Source organism: Salvelinus fontinalis, chromosome 30 (genome assembly GCF_029448725.1).
Source record: "Salvelinus fontinalis isolate EN_2023a chromosome 30, ASM2944872v1, whole genome shotgun sequence".
NCBI lineage: Eukaryota > Metazoa > Chordata > Actinopteri > Salmoniformes > Salmonidae > Salvelinus > Salvelinus fontinalis.
The window spans coordinates 41749912-41769016 of NC_074694.1; the positions used below are offsets into that span (position 1 = coordinate 41749912).

Consider the following 19105-nt stretch of genomic DNA (forward strand, 5'->3'; position numbering starts at 1 on the left):
TTAACACTAAGTAGTGAATGGTGGGCAACCACCTAGTTCAATTGCAACATCCTGATCCCTCTATACAATGACCCTTTTACAATAGCTAAACTGTTCTGTGACCATTGAAAAAGTAATGGTAATTAATTTGCCCTGTCAGGGATACTGATATGACAATGGTGTAGTACGCATTGACACCTGTTTCACAATTAACGCTTTATTATCTAGTATGATATTTGGATTTAGTGTGCTATTGAAAGGTAATTTTTTTGCATATTGAGTCCACTTGGGTTAAGTAGAAACCACAAATAGGTGCAGGAGTAGGGGAATTGTACGCTTTTCTATGGAAAGAGAAACATTTGCCATAACCAGGTAAATGGATGAAATCCTAGTGGAGTACATTGAATTAAATAAAAATAAAATCTAACCAGATAATGGTAACATAAAACATTTCCCCAAATTATCATGGGATTTGCTATAATTTGAACTAAAGCAATGAATGCACTGTCTTATCCCAAAAATTGCAGCGGCGCGCCGTTCAACTTCTCGCGAGATAATACTTCTGCACTTTGTCAGCAGTGGTTCTCCACCATTTCGCTGCGTCTAAAAGTCTCCTCCCCGCAACCACTAGATTCGGCGAGCCGAACCCGCTCTCTTTCAGTCCGTATTATAACTTCTTCCCACGGACCTACTCCTACCTCGTTGGGTACCGAGAGACAGTTTGGAATACTATCATCACGGATTGAGTACGATTTTATCCGGATGACGACTCCATCAACAAGAATTTTGTAAAAGAAAACTGGTCGGAAATTTCAGGTAGGTGGGAATTTAAGATGGCGGCCATGAGAAGGGGGGGCATGGAGGAAGTAGTAGGGGGCACCAGGGGGGCTTGTTCGCGGCGGGACACAGCATTCAGTTAATTCTGACAAATATATTTAGAAAATTGAGGGTTAAGAAAGTTTTCCTTGTCTGCATACTCCACTACAACACAGATTAAAACACAGGTGTAAATGACGGCGCAATTATAAAGTTGCAAATTATTTGGCTTGTTTACCTTCCCTGTAACGTTAGACTTTACCTGCAGCCAGAACATGTACTTCTTAGCATCATGGCCAAACTGTGGCATGGAATTTGCCTAATGCCAGACAATTTAGCTGCGGCGCGAAAATATTTAGCTAAAACTATCTGTACTTGCAAGGCTGCCACTAACGTTAGCTCTCCACAGAATAAGACAATACAAAATGAACAATGGCAATTTATATTCAGGCGAATTTGTTTGAGTGTAATCACGTTGGCCATATTGGAATCAGTATAAAATGGATTTACACTAAGTCTACTTGGGATATCACTTCTCAACAGGAAAAGTTTAAAAAAAATAAAACAACTGGAGGACATCTTTTAATTCATAACTAAGTGTCCCTGTGTGGGATCACTCGAACCCCCCTTTATCCCCCTCGTAATCACTGCTACATTTTAGCGAGAAACATTGCAGCAACAATTTATTTTGTCAGTATTTTAATGAGGTAAATAATTTATATTGACTGACTATATAGCTAAATGTATGATTTCAATGTTTAGTAGTTGTGGTTATTTGACCCCGTGCAATGACGTCACAGGTAATTGTTGGGAAGCGGGTTTTAATTCGACTTTTTTAAACCCTTTTTCGCTTCAAGCGAATCAGAAATGCATTTATAAAGACCCAGACCATTACATAACTTTGGGTGGGATGGGGCGCGTGCGCGCCAAGTTGAAAGTATTGGGGCCAACAACGCTCATCTAGATATAAAGGCAAGCTGTATAGGTAGCTAGTCAACTAGCAAACATGCTAGCCATGTAGTTAGGTACTATTGTTGTTAGTTGGCTAACTAGCTAAATCAACAGTTATTGAAACGATACAATCTGAAGAGCGCACGAAAACATTGAGCGCACGAGTGTCACGTTGCTACAGGAACACCTACATGTTCCCGCTGAACATGCCATGTCCAGATTATTATAAACTACAATAAATTGCATTTGCAACAGTGTAATACTGTTGATTTGAATGGCTGGAGGCCCGTGCGTCAATTTGTGCGTGTAGTAATATGTTTGATACTGCCACATATCAGGGAAAAGGTCAGGGGTTACACTTGTATAAACCTAACAAAGTTGTTTTTGTTTTTTTATTAAGTCATTCTAGAGATTGTATTAAATATTTGATTCCAAGTAAAAAATATATTGCATTTGCTAGCAAGTAGTCGCTAAATCGAAACACATATGCAAAAGTTTGTTGGAAAATGTTGTGTTGTGAACTATGCCTCAAACACCTCACCTCCCCATATAATACAATGTTTGATTCATGAATAGTGTACAGTGTAACAATGTTGCCACCCTCATTCATTGGCCAGTATTGTGCAGTTATGAAACTCTTCAGATAAAGGGGATGCCTAGTCAGTTGCACAACTGAATGCATTCAACTGAAATGTGTCTTCTGCATTTAAACCAATCCCTATGAATCAGAGAACTCTTCAGAGAAACACACATGGACCAGAGTAGAACCATAATTTATGGTTCTATGATTCTATGGAATTGAAAATTGTATTATAGTCCAGAGAACAGCGGCATTGATCATTTTACTTACCACTTGTCTTTTTATTCAGAATATGTGGACGGGACCTTAATCAGCATCCTGGAAGTGGAAAGCACGGAAGCGCTGTGTCCCACACCGCAGACAGGTGATAAGTTCTTCCGTAACCAGAGACATTGACTAGTTTGACAAATTGTTCTTTGCGGGATACTTATTGAAATATTTGTCTTTAAATGCATGTACTGTACTTCTATCCGTCAACTGAACACCATCCTCTCACTGCTTCCAGGTGCAGTGTGTAGCCGGAGCAGCACAGAGGGAGGAAGCTCTGGGGAGGAGGCGGTGCAGCAGCGCACCCCTCCGGCTGTGGATGTGCTGGGTGACAACCCCCAGGCTGCGCAAAATGTGGCCGCTGCGCCTCTCTCACCACTGGATAACACGACCACGTCACACCCTGAAAGACACGGACGCATCAGTGAAAATAACACACCCACAGAGACTCACCCCAGCGACAACACTAAGGACAGCCTTGAAAGAGGGGCAATGTCAGATAGTGGTGGTGGAGGAAAATTGGGCCCGTTGCACCCCAAGGACCCTAGTCTCTCTACAAAGTCCCATTCAGACAGACTCTCTGACACACAGACAGACGGAACAGCGCAATATTCGCATTATGTGTCACAAACTGATAACAACAGCCACACAGACAGACAAACGAGCGGTACAGAGTGGAGTGCTGCTGGACCAGGCCAGGACCAGGCTCTGCATCAGAGAGTTGCAGGTGGACTGGTGGTCGTCAGTGGGACAGAAAGGGGCCAGCCTCTCCCAGAGAAATTGGAATATAAACAAGAGACTGGAGTCGAGGAACTTGGCAGAGAATACCCAGCTAGAAACCTTCCCTCTAAATCCTGCTCAACAGTGTCGCCACGTCCCCTCGGCCCAAATAAAGATACAGTCCCAGACCACAACGAAGACAGAGGGATGGAGCAGCCTCAAACAACTCCGCCGACTCAGGCAAATCAGGCCAGCGACATACCTCTGTCTGAAGTCCAAGAGAAAGCAGGCATTCTCCCAAATTCTGAGCAGCCTATCCCCCCAGTGCTCATCACTGACAACAGTAAGAAGAAACAAACAGACATCTCCACAGAACCTAAAATCAGGCAAAACTCAAATTACGACCAAGAAGAGATACAGGGTGCTAATGCGGTGGATCAGGGACCACACGAATCTGAGAGATCTACAGAACCGTCTGAGAGTAGACATGTCACACTTGGGAGTTCACAAACGCTACTCCCAGACCCACCAACTGACATATCCGGGACCCCACAGTCAAGAGAAACATACTCTGGTCTTGTCCCCTACACGCCCCCTGGCAGTGGTAATTCCACCCCAGACTACACAACTGACAGACAGGAGAGTGAGCGCGATATCCAGACAAATCCCCCTCTCCCAACAGAAGAACGGATTGAGACTAACAGGGCAAAGGAGACTAAAACGGCCAAGCACTCACCCAACTTTACAATCCGGTCACAAAGCTCTTTTCTACAGGAGACAACAGCAACAACCTCTCCTATACACCACCTCCCCAGTACAGAAATAGAATTAATGCAGACAGAACAATCTATTGAAGTTCAGATGTCTAATCCTGACCACAAAACCAGGATGGAGACTCCACTGGTCTCTGAGCTCGTGCTGTCAGCTGATGCTCAAGGAGCTGTGATGCATGGAGGAGAGACCAGCCTGGAGTTGCCTGAGGAGGTGCAGGTGGATCAGAGTGTCTTCCTGCAAGAACATCTTGTCAGTGGTGATACTGCTGTTATTGAATTCAACTCTGAGTATTCTGACAGAGAACCAAAGTCGTTTATTGAAGGGACCCATTCGGATATCGAAATGGACCCACTGGCTGCAGGAGAATTTGAGATTTATAGCTTTGTGGAGGAGGAGATTGCGATAGAAGTTGTTGGAGAGAGACCGTCCCTCTCCCCAAGCTATGAAGTAAACTTATTCACCCCACTCATGGAACACTCAGAGAATTGTACAGCCAGTGAGGGACGAGAAATACACCTTCTATCTCACCCTCAAGCGAGTAATGACAATGATCAAGTCATTATCCAGCATCAACATGACTTTACCCCTAGTCTCTCCACACAAGATGTAGAGATGACTGATGAAGGGCAGAATTTTGAGCCCACAACTACTGAAATTGACAATACTGTGTTGGAAGATTCAAGTGAGGTTTGTGTAGTCCAAACTGTCACAGTATCAGATACTCCAGATGGACAGACGGACACCTGTACACAAGCTGCATTACCTTGTCTGGAGACCAGCACAGCTGTCTCAGACATTAGAGGGGTGAGCATTTCCCCAGCCACATGTCTGAGTGACACACAAACGCTGCCAGGGGAAACGGAAGTGAGAGCAATGACCAGTACATCTTCTCTTGTCTCCCCAATGGAAGAATTAACAGAGGGGGTTGTTGTACAGTCAAACAGTCAACACAGTATTGAGGTCCTCTCGTCCCCAATGCCCATACACTTGCCAGAGGGTAGAAAGCAGAATTGTCCTCTAAAAAAGGTACCAGGAGCCACCTTACAAAATACTACAGAACCCAAGCCCTGTGTTTCTTCTCATGAAGGGACCAAATATCCACAGCCCTGTCCAACACTGACAGAAACCCCAGTGGAGACCCAGCAGAATGTTTATCGTACCGTTAATGTGACAGCAACCGAGGCCAACCCAGAGGCTTCCCGGTCCACGCTCTCTTCTGGCATCATCGACCCAAAACTCCTCCTACTAAAGCGTGGGGACACCCCTCTCCTCAAACATCCTCCCTCCTTATTGTTGGGGGTATCTAGGCAGCAGAGCAGCAGCCTGACGCAGGCTAGCACTAGCAGCTTCAGCTGTGGCTCAGACACAGCACCTGTATTAGAGTGCCTTCCGAAAGCTGTGTCAGTTGCTGTGCCTTTGCCGGAGCCTGTGCCTGTAAGCAGTCATAGAGCCCAGACAGAGCCCTCTGTCAAAAGAGAACCCACAGCAGCACCTCCTGCTATTCCCGCTACCAACACCCCATCCCAGTCCCGTATGACCCCTCCATCTACTCCCACACCATGCAAATCTGACAAAGAGGCCTTAACTCCAATCAAAATATCCACGGGCAAAGCAGTGACTGTGTCTCAAACCCTAAACCCTCTGAACATCATCAATGCATCTTCCAAGCCCCTCTCTGCCCCCAAATTGCCCTCAACATCAGGCAATGTGACGAGGCGTAAACTCTCCAGTTCCTCCAGGGGTGGGAGCCAGTTCGGAACACCGCCTGTCATCCGGCCACGGCTAGCCGGTGTGAAGGGCCCGGGGCTCAGCAGCCCCACGGAGGAGAGCAGTGATGAGGCTGACCTGGCAGTGAAGGCCCAGCCTAGCCGCAGGAGCATGGTCAACCCCAGCCCAGCAGTGAACAAGGTATGCCCCAAAATGGCTTTCTGTGTAGGCTTAGCTGTTTTCTTCAGATGTGCTGCCAAATCAGTGATTAAATGGCTACGTATCAACAGAGACCATTCTTTTAGCAAGAAAGATGGGACAGTTTTCTTAAGCAGCATACAATAAACATTTTGCTACTGTGCGAATAGTTGTTTATTATACTTATAATGAAGGCATAATGTGTTTAAATGCAATTTTGTGATATTCAATTCATCAAAAACTGAAATGGAGCTATATAAATCACATTTGAATTTTATTTGTTACATGTCGAATACAACAGGTAAACTTACCGTGAAATGCTTACTTACAAGCCCTTAACCAGCAAAGCAGTTTTAAGTCAAATAAATACACAAATCAACACAATAACGAGGCTACATACAGGGGGTACCGGTACTGAGTCAATGTGCGGGGTACAGGTTAGTCGAGGTAATATGTACAGTACCAGCCAAAAGTTTTGACACACCTACTCATTCATGGTTTTTGCTTTATTTTAAATTTTTTTTTTTTTTACAGACATCACAACTATGACATAACACACATGGAATCATGTAGTAACCAAAAAAGTGTTAAACAAATCAAAATATTTTAGATTCTTCAAAGTAGCCACCCTTTGCCTTGATGACAGCTTTGCACACTCTCGGCGTTTCAAAAGGTGTATAAAATTTTGACTGGTACTGTACATGTAGGTAGGGTTAAAGTGTCTTTGCGGCGAGTAGCAGCAATGTAAAAAAAAAAAAGGGGGGTAGCCATTTGAAGAACTGTTCAGCAGTGTTATGGCTTGTGGGTCGAAGTTGTTAAGGAGCCTTTTGGAGCTAGTACTGGTACTGCTTGCTGTGCAGTAGCAGAGAGAACATAAACTCCCTTTTCAGTTTTGAAGAATTTGGAGCTTGATGGCTATGGTTAATTAAATGTAGCTGGCTGAGTCGGTGCTGCAATATCCACTATATATACAAAAGTATGTGGACACCCCTTCAAATTAGTGGATTCGGCTATTTCAGCCACACCATAATATTAAGCACACTGCCATGCAATCTCCATAGACAAACATTGGCCTTACTGAAGAGCTCAATGACTTTCAACGTGGCACTGTCATAGGATCCCACCTTTCCAACAAGTCAGTTTGTCAAATTCTGCCCTGCTAGAGCTGCCCCGGTAAAGGTGCTTTTATTGTGAAGTGGAAACGTCTAGGAGTAACCGGCTGAGCCACGAAGTGGTAGGCCATACAAGTTGACAGAACGAGGCCGCCGAGTGCTGAAAAATGTTCTGTCCTCGGTTGCTCTGGAAGCAACGTCACACGATAACGGTTTGTCGGGAGCTTCATGAAATGGGTTTCCATGGCCGAGCAGCCGCACACAAGCCTAAGATCACCATGTGCAATGCCAAACGTCAGTTGGAGTGGTGTAAAGTTCGCCACCATTGGGCTCTGGAGCAGTGGAAATGTGTTCTCTGGAGTGATTAATCATGCTTCACCATCTGGCAGTCCGACAGACGAACCTGGGTTTGGCGTATGCCAGGAAAACGCTTTCAGCATGTTTTCAATGTTTTCCAATTATAGCATTTCATTCTCAGTTCTCAAAATGGTTTCTCCGTTTGTTTCATGCAGTGATCTTTCATATGCAGTGTTCTGCTTTAGTGATTAAGTTGGCCACGTTTTAAGCCATGTATGTTTTCCAGCATGAGCAGAGAAAGAGCAGGCCAGACAGAAAGGCCATTTTCTCAAAGGTAAGCGGTGGGTGTCAGACGCTCCTATAGATCACACTTGCAGAATGCTCGCTGATCACTGTATGATTACATGAGATAGCAGGTTGTGTACACTGCAAAGTCTGTATGGGTGTAGGCTACAGAATAGTAAACTTTTTTTTGTTTTGTTTTCAATGCAGCATGTGATTTCTTGAGGTATAGCCTACGGTATCGAAGAGATTTGTTGATAGCTTGATATACAACATGTTTGAGACAGATTTAGCTGTGAACTCTATGCATGTTTGCCTTTGTTCCAGTAGGAACAATCTTGTTATGGTCCTGCTCAAAAGTCCTCATTTCCTTCTCGCTGCCTTTCCCTCCGTTTCCAGGTACGCCAGTGGATAGCAGACAGGGTCACACAAAATTGGTCACCTGCCTCCTCATCCACTTCATACCCCTCTCCTGGCCTATCATCCTTCATTGACTGGACTCCCAGCACTACTCCCCTCATACTCCGAGGTGCCCAGGGCAGGTTCCTCTCTCCTCCCTTTATGGGCCCAGGAGGCTCCTCCCCATCGGACCCTGTCACTCCCCATCGACCTCGCGTGGAGCGTCGCGCAGACATGGCTGAACTAGCCAAACACGTGAGTCAGCGTTCTGATTTGGATCACGTCTCCTGCTCATCCTTCTGACCTTTGTTCCAAATTGTCAACTGTGAATAGTTTTTCATTTAATCAACTGTCTAGATTGGAACAATTTGAGTTTCTTTATTTCTATAATTCCGGATGTGAACTATGTGTTGTAGGAGGCGGAGATAGAGGGCAGGACCGTAGCGTTGAGGAGGGAAGGCTTTTGGTCTATGAAGCGACTGACCCGCCTGACGGAGCCGGTCCGGCCCAAGGTTCACTGGGACTACCTGTGTGAGGAGATGCAGTGGCTCTCGGCCGACTTTGCCCAGGAGAGGAGGTGGAAGAGAGGGGTCGCCAGGAAGGTAAGAAACCCTCTTATATCACTTTTATTTTACACCACTTGGCATCCATATTGCAGAGAGATTGGTATTACCTATTGTTTGCTTAACCACTGCCATGATTTCAGGTTAGGTCCAACAAGTTCAAAAGAACTCAATTACATATGCATGTTTCTCCAGGTGGTGCGGATGGTGATGCGACATCACGAGGAGCTGCGGCAGAAGGAGGAGAAGGCCAAGAGGGACGAGCACGCCAAAATCAGACGAGTCGCCTCCAACATAGCCAAGGAGGTCCGGGCCTTCTGGAGCAGTGTTGAGAAGGTGGTGCAGTACAAGCAGCAGTCCCGGTTAGAGGAGAAGAGGAAGAAGGCTCTGGACCTCCAACTGGACTTCATCGTGGGCCAGACAGAGAAATACTCTGACCTCCTCAGTCAGGCCCTGGAAACGGCACCGGCTGGGAACAGTGAACCTGCACCCTCACCACCCAGAAATTCTCTTCCACTTGTTGTGGATGAAGATGGTGAGAACTGTTTCTTTGCTAATTGTTTCTTGAGTATCCAGATTGCCACCATTCAGGCTCTCTAGTTATACCAGTGGAGGCTGCTGAGGGGAGGACGGCTCATAATAATGGCTGGGATGGAGTGAATGGAATGGTATCAAACGCATGAAAACCATGTGTTTGATACCAATCAACTAACTAAATTCCGGACATTATTATGAGCCGTCCTCCCCTCTTCAGCCTCCACTGGTATAACTAGAGAGCCTGAATAATTTACAACATAAGGAGGTTGTTTTTAGCCACTGCTCTTACTTCAGCTGATGTGTGTTGTGCATCCTGGTGCAAAATGCCTTCTGCGTGTCACCTGTTGGTGCTACACGTTGGTGACGGATGTGTTGCTTTGAGACTTTGTGAAAAGCACTGTTTTAAAATGCAATGAATTGCTATTGTTGACCCAAAGCATCTTCTGTAAGATTCAGTTGCTAAGGTGTACACTAGTACTCTTCAGTGTGCCTCTGTTTAGTTTCCATTAGCAACTGTCAGACTCAGTGACGCCAGTCCAGCAACCCCCGCCACCGCGGAAATCTAATTAGCGGTAAAATAAAATCCCCATTTAAAAAAAAAAAATCTGTCCGTTTTAAGCTAGAGATATATTTGTTTTGCATTGGATGCGTCTCAATCCAACGCACATGACGGTTGCCTCCGTTTTGCTCTACGACCCCCACAAGCGTCATGGGCCTCGTCTGAAGTCGGTACAGCCGATCTGCCAACTTCTGTCTGTAGCGTCCGAACAGTTTGGGCTACACACTAATATGACCCCACTGTAGAAAGAGGCGACTCACGAACATGTACAGTGCATTCGGAAAGTATTCAGACCCCTTGAATTTTCCAAATTTTGTTACCTTATTCTAAAATTGATCCCTCATCAATCTACACACAATACCACATAATTACAAAGCAAAAACAGGTTTTTAGAAATGTTTGCAAAAGTATAAAAAAACAACTGAAATATCACATTTACATAAGTCTTCAGACCCTTTACTCAGTACTTTGTTGAAGCACCTTTGGCAGCGATTACAGCCTTGAGTCTTCTTGGGTATGACGCTACAAGACTGGCACACCTGTATTTGGGGAGTTTCTCCCATTCTTCTCTGGAGATCTTCTCAAGCTCTGTTTGACAATGATCCAAAATACACAATCAAGTCCACATTAAAATGGTTAAAAAGCAACAAATTTGAAGTTTTGGTCCAGACCTAATCCCAATCGAGATGTTGTGGCAGGACTTGAAACGAGCAGATCATGCTTGAAAACTCCCAAATGTCGCTAAGTTAAAGCAATTCTGCATGGAAGAGTGGGCAAAAATTCCTCCACAGCGACATGAGAGGCTGATCAACAACTACAGGAAGCGTTTGGTTGGAGTCATTGCAGCTAAAGGTGTCACCACCAGTTATTGAGTGTAAGGGAGCAATTACTTTTTCACACGGGCATATGGTGTTGCGTAACATTGTTTATTAAATACATTAAATAAGTATGTAATTGTTGTGTTATTTGTTCACTCTGGTTGCCCTTTATCTAATATTAGGTTTTGGTTGAAGATCTGATAACGTTCAGCATAAATAAAAAAAAATATGCAGAAGTAGAGCAATTTATAAAGGGGGCAAATACTTTTTCACAGCACTGTAGCTCAGTAGAACCCACCCCGGTTTAGACAGGGTTTAGACTCTTATGGGTTAAAGTGCAAAACTGATTCTCAGTGTAATTCCGTTATGGTGGAATTGCCCAAGGCAAAAGGACAGTCATCTCCTGCCTTCAATTTCTGACTAGAAACGATGTAATTATTGCATCTCTGAAGTGCAGTGACATTCCAGTCATCAGATGTGACTTAGTAGTTAGCATAATGGAAGCGAAGCTTTGCCAGAGATTGTAGACTGTTCAATGCTGTTCAAATAAGCATGATGCAGTGTCCTGCACAGTTTCTAGTCCAGGTGCCTTAACAGACTGGCCAATTGGAGACAAGGTTTAACGTTCCTCTCTTCCTTCGTTCTGCCTGCAGACAGAGACTTTGAGCCTCCGTGTGGTGGTGAGGAGGAGGATGATGATGAGGAGACCATCGACGTGGAGGAGGAACAGGATGGCAATGACCCTGAGACCCAGAGGAGGGAGATTGAGCTGCTGAGACAGGAGGGGACCATGTCCCTGGCAGAGCTGCTCAGCACCCTCAAACAGCCCCTTTCACAGGTGGGTACCACTGACACAGGAGACTGGGCAGAGCCCCTCACTCAAACACATGCATACTGCACTCCCATGCCCTTCCTTTGTATAAGCTGGTGCACATTAACCTAATTGTTCATACTTTCAAATGTTATTTGGTGGAGGCTGACTTTGTTCCTTCCACAGGACTCGGAAGAAGAGTGCTCAGACAATTTGTCCACAACAGTGGACGAAGACGCAGAGTTCACAGCCAACGAAGAGGATGGTAAGTGAGGCCTTGTTATCCAATTGCAGTGAATGTTATATGCATGTAAAATAGCTCACTTGTCAATATATTGACTTGGCTGTGAGTATTGTGTAATTATTTGTCCCTGTCTGTGGTGCTCAGCTGAAGATGAGGAGGACACCATCGCAGCCCAAGAGGTGGTGGAGGGGGAAGCAGATCACGCAGGCGAGCTGGATGACTTGGCCAAAGAAGGTAACCTCCCACACTACTAAAATAGTACAACAGCTGTATCTGCTGCACAGATGTTGAGTCCAATGTGCTGTCTAGTTGTTTTTAAGCTATTGTCATTTCAAGCTCCACAAGTCACTTTTCTCTTCCTATCTGTTGCCATGACGTCCATTATTCAAGACCATTCTAAACTTCATTTTCTTCCAATTCCTCTCCCAGGTGACATGACTGTGGAGGAGCTGCTGGAGAAGTACAAAGGAGCGTATGCCTCTGATTTCGAGGAGCCCTCGGCATCCGCCACTCCTGCCAGCTCCAAGGAGTCTGAAAATTCTGTAGACGAGGAAGAGGAGAGCGAGGAAGACGAAAGTGACGTGGAAAGCAACATCACCACCTCAGGTACTGCCCACCTGTAACAAAATAGAACATCTTTGCTCTCTAACCTAGCGAAAACTCTACGAAGCTTCACACTGAGCTTTCAGATTGAATTGATACTGTAGATGGACCTACAAACCAAAAACCTACTTTTTTCCAAGGGCTTTTACCTTATGGATTTGACTGTCAAGCTAGTGCATTTGTCCTGATTTTATACCATGCTCACTGCATTACCCCTCTTCTCACCTATCACTCACCAGATAATGAGGACAGTGATGAGGAAGAGGTCATTGACAATGATGAAGAGGACAGTGATGAAGATGAGTGCGACGAGGGAATGGAGATCCTGCTGAAGGAGGGAGACCACAGTCCCCCTCTCCCAACCGGCCCGCGGCCCAAGAAGGAGATCAGCCACATTGCTGCTACTGCAGAGAGCCTGCAACCCAAAGGCTACACCCTTGCCACAACCAAGGTGGGTAACCCATGCCCTACAACACTGGCCAGATGATCAAACAAGGATCCTTTGCTATTAGTTTGTAGTTGACTTAAGGGAAAGGTTAGTATTGTTCCATTCATTTCGTTCTAGCCGTTACAATAAGCCTGTCCTCCAATAGTAAAATACACTACATGACCAAAAGTATGTGGACACCTGCTTGTTGAACATCTCATTCCAAAATCATGGGCGTTAATATGGAGTTGATTCCATATAAAACATTTGTGCAAATTAATATAATATTCTAAACAGAAGTACCTTATTTATATAACTATTCAGATCCTTTTCTATGACACTCAAAATTGAGCTCAGGTGCATCCTGTTTCCATTGATCATCTTTGAGATGTTTCTACAACATGATTGGTAAATTCAATTGATTGGACATGACTTGGAAAGGCACACAGATGACAGTGCATGTCGGAGCAAAAACCAAGCCATGAGGTCGAAGGAATTATCTGTAGAGCTCCGAGACAGGATTGTATCGAGGCACAGATCTGGGTAAGGGTACCAAAAAGAACACACTGGCCTCCAACACTCTTAAATGGAAGACGTTTGGAACCACCAAGACTTTTCCTAGAGCTGGCCGCCCAGCCAAACTGAGCAATCGGGGGAGAGGGGCCTTGGTCAGGGAGGTGACCAAGAACCCGATGGTCTCTCTGACAGAGCTCCAGAGTTCCTCTGTGGAGATGGGAGAACCCTCCAGAAGGACAACCATCTCTGCAGCACTCCATCAATCAGGCCTTTATGGTAGAGTAGCCAGACGGAAGCCACTCCTCAGTAAAAAGCACATGACAGCCCTCTTGGAGTTTGCCAAAAGGCTCCTAAAGGACTCTCAGACCATGAGAAACAAGATTCTCTGGTCAGATGAAACCAAGATTAAACTCTTTGGCCTGAATGTCAAGCATCATGTCTGGAGGAAAGCTCGCACCATCTCTACGGTGAAGCATGGTGCGTGGCAGCATCATGCTGTGAAGATGTTTTTCAGCGGGAGGGACTGGGAGACTAGTCAGGATCGAAGGAAAGATGAACGGAGCGAAGTACAGAGCGGTCCTTGATGAAAACCTGCTCCAGAGATCTCAGGACCTCAGACTAGGGTGAAGGTTCACCTTCCAACAGGACAACGACCCTAAGCATACAGCCAAGATAACGTAGGAGTGGCTTCGGGACAAGTCTCTGAATATCCTTGAGTGGCTGAACCAGAGCCCGGACTTGAACCCGATCTAACATCTCTGGAGAGACCTGAAAATAGCTGTGCAGCGACGCTCTCCGTCCAACCTGACAGAGCTTTGAGAGGATCTGCGGAGAAGAATGTAGCGTCAAACCCAAGAAGACTCAAGGCTGTAATCGCTGCCAAAGGTGCTTCAACAAAGTACTGAGTAAAGGGTCTGAATACTTATGTAAATGTGATATTTAAGTTGTTTTTTTATACTTTTGCTAACATTTCTAAAAACCAGTTTTTGCTTTATTGTTTGTTCTTTGTCAATAGGTTAAGACTCCCATTCCGTTCTTGCTGGTGGGCCAGCTGCGTGAGTACCAGCACATCGGCCTAGACTGGCTGGTCACCATGTACGAGAAGAAGCTCAACGGCATCCTGGCTGATGAGATGGGCCTGGGGAAGACCATCCAGACGATCGCCTTGCTAGCTCACCTCGCCTGTGAGAAGGGTAAGACATTGAGTCATTCATACACTAATGTTTCAACATTTTACCAGGACAATAGAAGAGATGTACACAACCTATATATCGGATACTAAATCAAGTTGGTTGTTCAGGTAACTGGGGGCCCCATCTTATTATCGTGCCAACCAGTGTGATGCTGAATTGGGAGATGGAGCTGAAGCGCTGGTGTCCTGGATTCAAAATCCTCACTTATTACGGCAGTCAGAAGGAGAGGAAACTCAAGAGACAGGTAAACAATCACCAAATCCCCTCGTAAATGGATACAAATCTTCACTGGCACTTACTAACTCGGGCCTATTTCCTCACGATGACCCCTCTCCAGCGCACTCTGTTCTGGGCAGTCCTCTCCATCTTGTTTCACCCGTTGACGATTTTTCTAATTGTCTGCGTTAAACCAGGTATTTCTTTGGCAACCTCTTTTCCTTTTCCCTTGCGGGTTCCAAAATAATCTTCACTGACGCTGCCTCATCTCCTTTCTGGTGCTCCCTGTCTCATTCCAACTGAACAAAAAGTCAGCCTTGCATACCGAAGCTGGATAAAAGCCCTGGCCCACTGAAATGGATCAATTCAAGCGCCAGACCCTTTCGATAAGCTAATAAAAACGTCCTCTTTTTTTTTAGGGTTGGACCAAGCCCAACGCCTTCCACGTGTGCATCACCTCCTACAAGCTGGTGCTGCAGGACCACCAGGCCTTCCGTCGCAAGTCCTGGCGCTACCTCATCCTGGACGAGGCCCAGAACATCAAGAACTTCAAGTCCCAGCGCTGGCAGAGCCTGCTCAACTTCAACAGGTCGGCACTAAGGGAGGAGGGAGGAGATGGTTATAGATGGCCGGTTTAACTGTTGCCATTGAACATCATAATCCTAATTTATGAATGAATAAATAATAATAATAACACAAAGGATTCTTATAGCACTTTCTAAAAACCTTCAGACAAGTGCTTCCATTTCTCTGCATTCTTCCTTTACCAATATCAGTCAAAATTATGACAACAAAAGCTGAAAGTTCTTCGTCCAGTAGAATATAAAAATCTTTTGTCACAACCTCTGGTCATTATAACGTCTTTCTATGTTTTTTTTTCTTCCTGGCCCCAGTCAGAGGCGCCTGCTCTTGACGGGCACCCCTCTGCAGAACAGCCTGATGGAGCTGTGGTCCCTGATGCACTTCCTCATGCCCCACGTCTTTCAGTCTCACCGAGAGTTTAAGGAGTGGTTCTCCAACCCCCTCACCGGCATGATCGAGGGCAGCCAGGAGTACAATGAGGGCCTGGTCAAGAGGTTACATAAGGTAAGAACTCAGGCTGCTGTAGATGGAGGAACACGCAGTTGGTCAAGGGGGTGTGGATTGGTCTGAATATTTAGGAGGGTCCAGATTATCTGTTAAATAAGAATATACTATTTATTACCATGAACTGTTTTAGATGTTTTGAAAGACATTCTGTTCCCTAACCCGACATATCACCACTTTTTGTTTTTCCCTTCCAGGTGCTCAGGCCGTTTCTGTTGAGGAGAATCAAGGTGGATGTGGAGAAGCAGATGCCTAAGAAATATGAGCATGTGGTGCGCTGCCGTCTGTCCAAGAGACAGCGCTTCCTCTACGATGACTTCATGGCACAGGCCTCGTAAGTATCTATAGACAAGGGTGTTACTGGAAGCAAATTAATGCATTGCAGGAGAGCTCATTGGTTTGAAAATCTGCAAGTAATTAGCTAATGACCTGTATAGTTCTATTTCTAACATTTCCCAGAATGTTTTTACATCTATGATGTTGTAATTTAAACAGCTACTGTTGCTTAGATCATCTACTAGTTAGCATTGTATAGGAATCCTTTTTTTTTTTTTGTCATTTCACTGTATTTCTCTCCCTTTCTATCGCTCTCTCTCTTAGCACCCGGGAAACGCTGGCCAACGGTCACTTCATGTCTGTGATCAACATCTTGATGCAGCTCCGTAAAGTGTGTAACCACCCCAACCTGTTTGACCCGCGGCCCATCCACTCCCCCTTCATCACCAAGCCCATCGTCTTCCACACGGCCTCCCTGGTACAGAGAGCCCTGGAGATCTCCCCATTCAAGGTTAGCGTGTGTGTGTACGCACATAAACATTTAGATGCATACAAAATGCATTTTATACGTATTTAAACCTCCATAACTGAACCCCTCCACTCCTCTGTCCCTCAGCGCGGTGACCTGTCTTTGTTTGACCTGGTGGGTCTAGAGGGCAGCGTGTCCAGGTACAAGGCCGACGTGTTTCTGCCCCGCCGGAAGGTCAGCGGCCAGCTGATCCAGGAGGTCATGGAGTCCCCCGACCCTCCTCCCCGCCCCAAACCTGTCCGTATGAAGGTCAACAGGATGTTCCAGCCCTTACCTAAGGCTGATGGTTGCACGGTGCTGATGGTGAACAACCCTCGGCTCACCTGCCCAGTCACCCCTGCTGCTCAGGCCCCAAGGCCCCGTCTCATCCAGGACGTGACCCCAACCCTCACCCCTTCACCTCTAGTCCAACAAGGTTAGTACTAAATAGCATGGATTTAGAAGTAAATAATCCATGAATAGTTGCTGATTTGACATGGAAAAGATCAACATGATCCAAGTGTTTTTTCTTTTTTCTTACGGTCCGATTTGAACAGTTTCTTGTGGAAACTTCTACACAGCCAGACAAACTATTGTATTCTACACAACCCAGATCTAAAGTCATCCTGTCTTCTCTTCCCTTGTTTCCATGAACCCTCAGCAGTGTATTCAGTGGCACCCACTGCCCCTTCACGCCCACCTGTGCACCCCAGCGGCCCCTGTGCAGTGGGAACTGTCGTGAGGTCTGGCTCCCCAATGCCAGTCCTGGCTGTGCGCTCGCCCACCGCCTCCTGCAACCCCGCCACCCATTCCACCCCTTCTTCCAGCAACGTCATGACCCAACGGGTTCTGCTCAGCCCAGACATGCAGGCCCGACTTCCCTGTGAGTACCTGCCATTCTCTCAAACACTCTATCGTGCAACCAATGTGCGTGAAGAGTGCATAAGAACAAACTGAAAATGCACTGAATGACCTTTTTTTATTATTCCTACTGGTGAAATGTCACGTCAACATTTATTTAATGACTCTCTTTCTCCATCTCAGCTGGGGAGGTAGTGAGTATCGCCCACCTGGCCTCGTTGGCTGGGCGTCCTGTGTCGTCGTGCCAGGGCAGTAAGCCTGTTACCTTCCAGCTGCAGGGCAACAAGCTCACCCTGTCTGGAACCCAGCTCCACCAGGTCCCTGTGGCCCCTCCACGCCCAGTACAAGGTCCACTCAGATCCTAACAGTAACTAAAGTATCATAGAGCAGTATATATATATGAGTGGCTCATGTCATAACTCTAGAATGTGTTGATATAGGCAGCCATCTTGGTGTTCTATTAAATGTAGTGGTACGGTATCTATCCTATACTGCGCTGACAGGAGTGTCTAAATGGGTTCTTAATGTGGGCTCCGCAGGTAACTTCATGCATCTGGTGACCAGCGGAGGGCAGCACCACCTCATCAGCCAGCCAGCCCAGGTAGCAGTGTTCAGTTCAGCCAACACCCATGCTGCCACCCCCTCTCCCGCACCCTCGGAAATCCAACTTCCTCTCAACGCTTCTCAAGGTACAGCAGCGTCCCCCTTCAAGACTACGGCCCCCGATCTGAGCTTCTCTGGTTAGCTGTCTTTCACCCTGGACTCGTTGTTTAAGCGGTTCATGGATGGTCATGTTCTTACTCGTCTTTCCTCTCCAGTGCCCTCCTCCATGGTGGCCAGCTCTGGGATTGTGAAGATCGTGGTACGCCAGTCAAGCAAGGAAGGAGGAGGTGTACCCACCCTGGCAGTGCCCCCTTCTCCCCGCGTAGCCCCCCAGGCGTCACCCTCCATACACCACCATGCCAATACCAACATTGCTCTGAGATCCCCCCTTGCACATTGCCACCCTGGACCCGTTACTGCTCAATACACCCTGGCCCCACCTAGAACCCCTACGTCGGTCACAATTAGAACCTCTACCCCAGCCCCTCCTCGTATCCCTACCCCAGCCCCTCCTCGAACCCCTATCCCAGCCCCTCCTCGAACCCCTACTCCTGCCCCACTTCAAAACCCTACCCCAGCCCCCAGTCAGCCTGAGCCCCCTCGCCCAGTGCTGAAGGTAGTAAAAGGGCCAGCCGAAACCAGCACAGAACAGAAAGGTGAGTTGATGAATGCAAATCATTTGAAAACTGTTTCTGTATTTACAATCCCTGTATTGAACAAGTCACTTCTCCTCTCTAGCTCGTCTGAATTCTTTGTCAACGCGTGAGGAGAGCAGCGACACTAAATCAGCTGTTCCTAAATCAGGGTCCCATGTTGGTGGATTTGTCCCCCCTCGACCTCGGGCACAACCTCGCCCACATCCTCGCTCCCCCTTCTACATGGTACCTTCCACTACATCTGCTTTTATTTGTTTTACATATCTCTTTTTTCCCCTTGCTACTTGTTTAAATCACCATGTAGGAAGTAATGAGGTTGTCATATTCTAGCATATCCCACAGTAGTACCTTTTTGAGTTATGTCAGTCATCAGTCCACAGCATAACTCTTAACTGACTCCTGTCATGTTCCTTTAAAGAGACTTCATAACTTTTTTGTATATTTTTTGACAATGCTGTGCCGATCTGATCCCACCTCCCACGTTAACCTTGCAACCTCATTGGACATCATTCCACCTGCCAATCAACATTGGGCGAGTTAGTTTTG

General features: G+C 46.2%; 1 protein-coding gene across 2 annotated transcripts in view; it reads left to right on the forward strand.

Annotated features, from left to right (window-relative positions):
* Positions 1-569: 569 nt before the first annotated feature.
* Positions 570-19105, forward strand: part of LOC129829248 (helicase SRCAP-like) — a 30541-nt gene continuing 12005 nt past the window's right edge. The window contains exons 1-23 of one of the 2 annotated variants that reach the window (XM_055890935.1): positions 570-795; positions 2616-2690; positions 2832-5995; positions 8083-8337; positions 8499-8684; positions 8841-9180; positions 11213-11397; positions 11557-11635; positions 11759-11848; positions 12044-12220; positions 12457-12668; positions 14176-14353; positions 14461-14597; positions 14989-15158; positions 15463-15655; positions 15853-15989; positions 16256-16442; positions 16548-16875; positions 17101-17322; positions 17484-17648; positions 17840-17989; positions 18119-18559; positions 18642-18784. In XM_055890935.1, the coding sequence (XP_055746910.1) occupies positions 3086-5995; positions 8083-8337; positions 8499-8684; positions 8841-9180; positions 11213-11397; positions 11557-11635; positions 11759-11848; positions 12044-12220; positions 12457-12668; positions 14176-14353; positions 14461-14597; positions 14989-15158; positions 15463-15655; positions 15853-15989; positions 16256-16442; positions 16548-16875; positions 17101-17322; positions 17484-17648; positions 17840-17989; positions 18119-18559; positions 18642-18784 (6885 nt within the window). In that variant the 5' untranslated portion in view covers positions 570-795; positions 2616-2690; positions 2832-3085. The remainder of the gene's footprint in view (positions 796-2615; positions 2691-2831; positions 5996-8082; positions 8338-8498; positions 8685-8840; positions 9181-11212; positions 11398-11556; positions 11636-11758; positions 11849-12043; positions 12221-12456; positions 12669-14175; positions 14354-14460; positions 14598-14988; positions 15159-15462; positions 15656-15852; positions 15990-16255; positions 16443-16547; positions 16876-17100; positions 17323-17483; positions 17649-17839; positions 17990-18118; positions 18560-18641; positions 18785-19105) is intronic. The other variant, XM_055890936.1, reaches the window with a different exon arrangement.